At 47.9% G+C, this 2,061-nt stretch overlaps 2 protein-coding genes across 2 annotated transcripts; both read right to left on the bottom strand.

The window, feature by feature from the left end:
- Position 1: 1 nt before the first annotated feature.
- On the bottom strand, positions 2-341 carry PPTG_24825 (hypothetical protein; the record flags this gene model as incomplete). Its single annotated transcript, XM_008918653.1, has 2 exons — positions 2-98; positions 241-341. 2 exons carry the CDS (start codon positions 339-341, stop codon positions 2-4), a joined length of 198 nt encoding a protein of 65 aa, XP_008916901.1.
- A 593-nt stretch (positions 342-934) lies between these two features.
- Positions 935-1,943, bottom strand: PPTG_20046 (hypothetical protein; the record flags this gene model as incomplete). The annotated part of the gene is made up of 6 exons (XM_008918654.1): positions 935-1,119; positions 1,196-1,335; positions 1,406-1,553; positions 1,609-1,657; positions 1,722-1,828; positions 1,889-1,943. The coding sequence occupies 6 exons, from the start codon at positions 1,941-1,943 to the stop codon at positions 935-937; spliced, it is 684 nt and encodes a 227-aa protein (XP_008916902.1).
- Between the last annotated feature and the right edge of the window lie 118 nt (positions 1,944-2,061).

Raw genomic sequence — 2,061 nt, forward strand, 5'->3', positions numbered from 1 at the left:
CTTAACGGAGGTTGCGCACGACAGCGGCAGGATCCAACTTGTAGTCAGTCGAGCTTTCGATCCCGGAACGCTTCTTTTTAGCACAATAGAGTTCGAAGCTGTAGGATACAGGATAACAAAACTGTTAGCTTATACGGCGCAAGATAACATAACTTTAAAGCCAAAAAAACAAACGAGTGCTCCAAAAAGGAATACTCGTTACTTACCGAATACAGTATGCCGTCGATGAACAGCACAAACATGAATATCATCGTCCCCCACTTCTGGAGTTTATCCTTGACGTAGACTCGCATAAGGTTGAAAGTTAACCTCGAAGGCAACATGGCTTCGTCGAAAGCCATTATTGGTGGCGGCGTGTATCCAGCAGCAAATCGATGTTGCAATGCATCGATGACAGATCTCAGTTTGATCGAAGCAACCTCGGGAATGGTCCCTTCATCAGTCGTGCACCAATGGTTCGCCAGCCTCTCTTTGTTGGGAGCGACAGACCGCGCGACGAGGATACCGATAAAAAAAATACTCAACTCTCTTGCTGTGATGTTTTGTGTTCGAATCAGATCGTTTCCTATTTGAGCACGATTTTCTTCTTGATTTCTGGGTGTTTCTGTTCTCGCGCCACTTGCTTCACATCCTGGCCCTCAACGCGCTCTTATATCTTCTCTGTGAAGTAGCTATTGCATTCTATAGGTATGGATTCCCAAAACTCCAGTTGCATGAAGTAGAAGAATGAGCCTGATGGCGTTGCCGCAGCCTCCATAGCCTTGGGCGTCGGCCTCCACTCACCAAAGCATAGATTAGGATAATACTCAGTCATGGAACCGATCGTTCTGGACTCGTAAGGTTCCATCAAGTAATCATACGGACTTTCGATCACGAGATCCGTCGCTCATGTCCTTCAGAAACCCGTCTGACACACTACCAGAGGTAATGTTGCCTAATCTCCAATTGCTGATATCATTTCGTTGTCATAGTGCAACTCAGGAGGTATTGGTATCGACTCATCGACACTCTCCACAGACTGGTTGTCGTCATCCCAGTCTCTATTGTCGTTTTCAGCATCCGACTCAAATACGACAAATGCTCGCGGGCCATCAGTACGTGTAACACGATTGGCTTTGCCTAAACGCACACAACAATGGATTCATGTTAGCTAAGCTGACTTGTACATTAAACTTGTATGTACACGGTAACAAACCTTCCGTATCGCTTGCTGGCTCACACAGATCGTCGTCGCTTGTCTTCTCCACCCCAGCGGCCGTTTGATAATCGGCTACGACACCAGACTCAGTGGAATATTCGTCGTGGTCCACGACTTCCTCAAAGTCTGCCTCGAGGCTGTGTGGTATAACCGGTCGGGATCGTACACGATAACATCAATATACATGATTAGTAGCCACTTACCAACCTGTTATCTTGTATAATACACGCTCGCCGAACCAGTAGACTGCATATGGCTTTCAACGCCGGTTGAATTATTCGGCAATGCTTCGTGTACTTCACTATCGCTGGAAGTTGCTTCTGGGTCTTGAACAGCTTTTTCTTGCTCGTAGACTCTGTTACGACACACAAACGTACGATACATGATTAGCCCCGCTTCTAATCCCGTACCAGACAAGTTAGTTGGGCACATCTTCTTCTCTGCTGTTGAAGCAACGGACTGTCGGTAGCGTACATGATTATCAAAGTTGTAAGCATGACCAATATAAGTTAGACATGCGCACCATCATTTCCGTTTTCAGCGTTGCGATCTGGAAGTTGCTGAGGAGTCGGTGGGCTGATGGGAGCGGGAGACGGACTGGGTGAGGACTTGGCTCGAGCCGGAGCGCATCTGAACACCTCAAACGGTCAAACGATGCATCACAGACCTCATTGCAGCTTAGTCACGCACCAAGGTCGATTTGGGCCAAGTACCGCATCAGCTCTTCTTCCCCCAACGAAACCATCGTGCCCGCGCACTCCATTCTTCTTTTTTCGTGGCTTGACGTACGTCGGACTGTTGGAAAGGCCTTTCGGGCAGTTAGATGTCCACCCGTCCTTTTTAAGCTCGCATCAGTGCGCACG

The sequence above is a fragment of the Phytophthora parasitica genome (genome assembly GCF_000247585.1).
Source record: "Phytophthora parasitica INRA-310 unplaced genomic scaffold supercont2.255, whole genome shotgun sequence".
Lineage (NCBI taxonomy): Eukaryota > Oomycota > Peronosporomycetes > Peronosporales > Peronosporaceae > Phytophthora > Phytophthora nicotianae.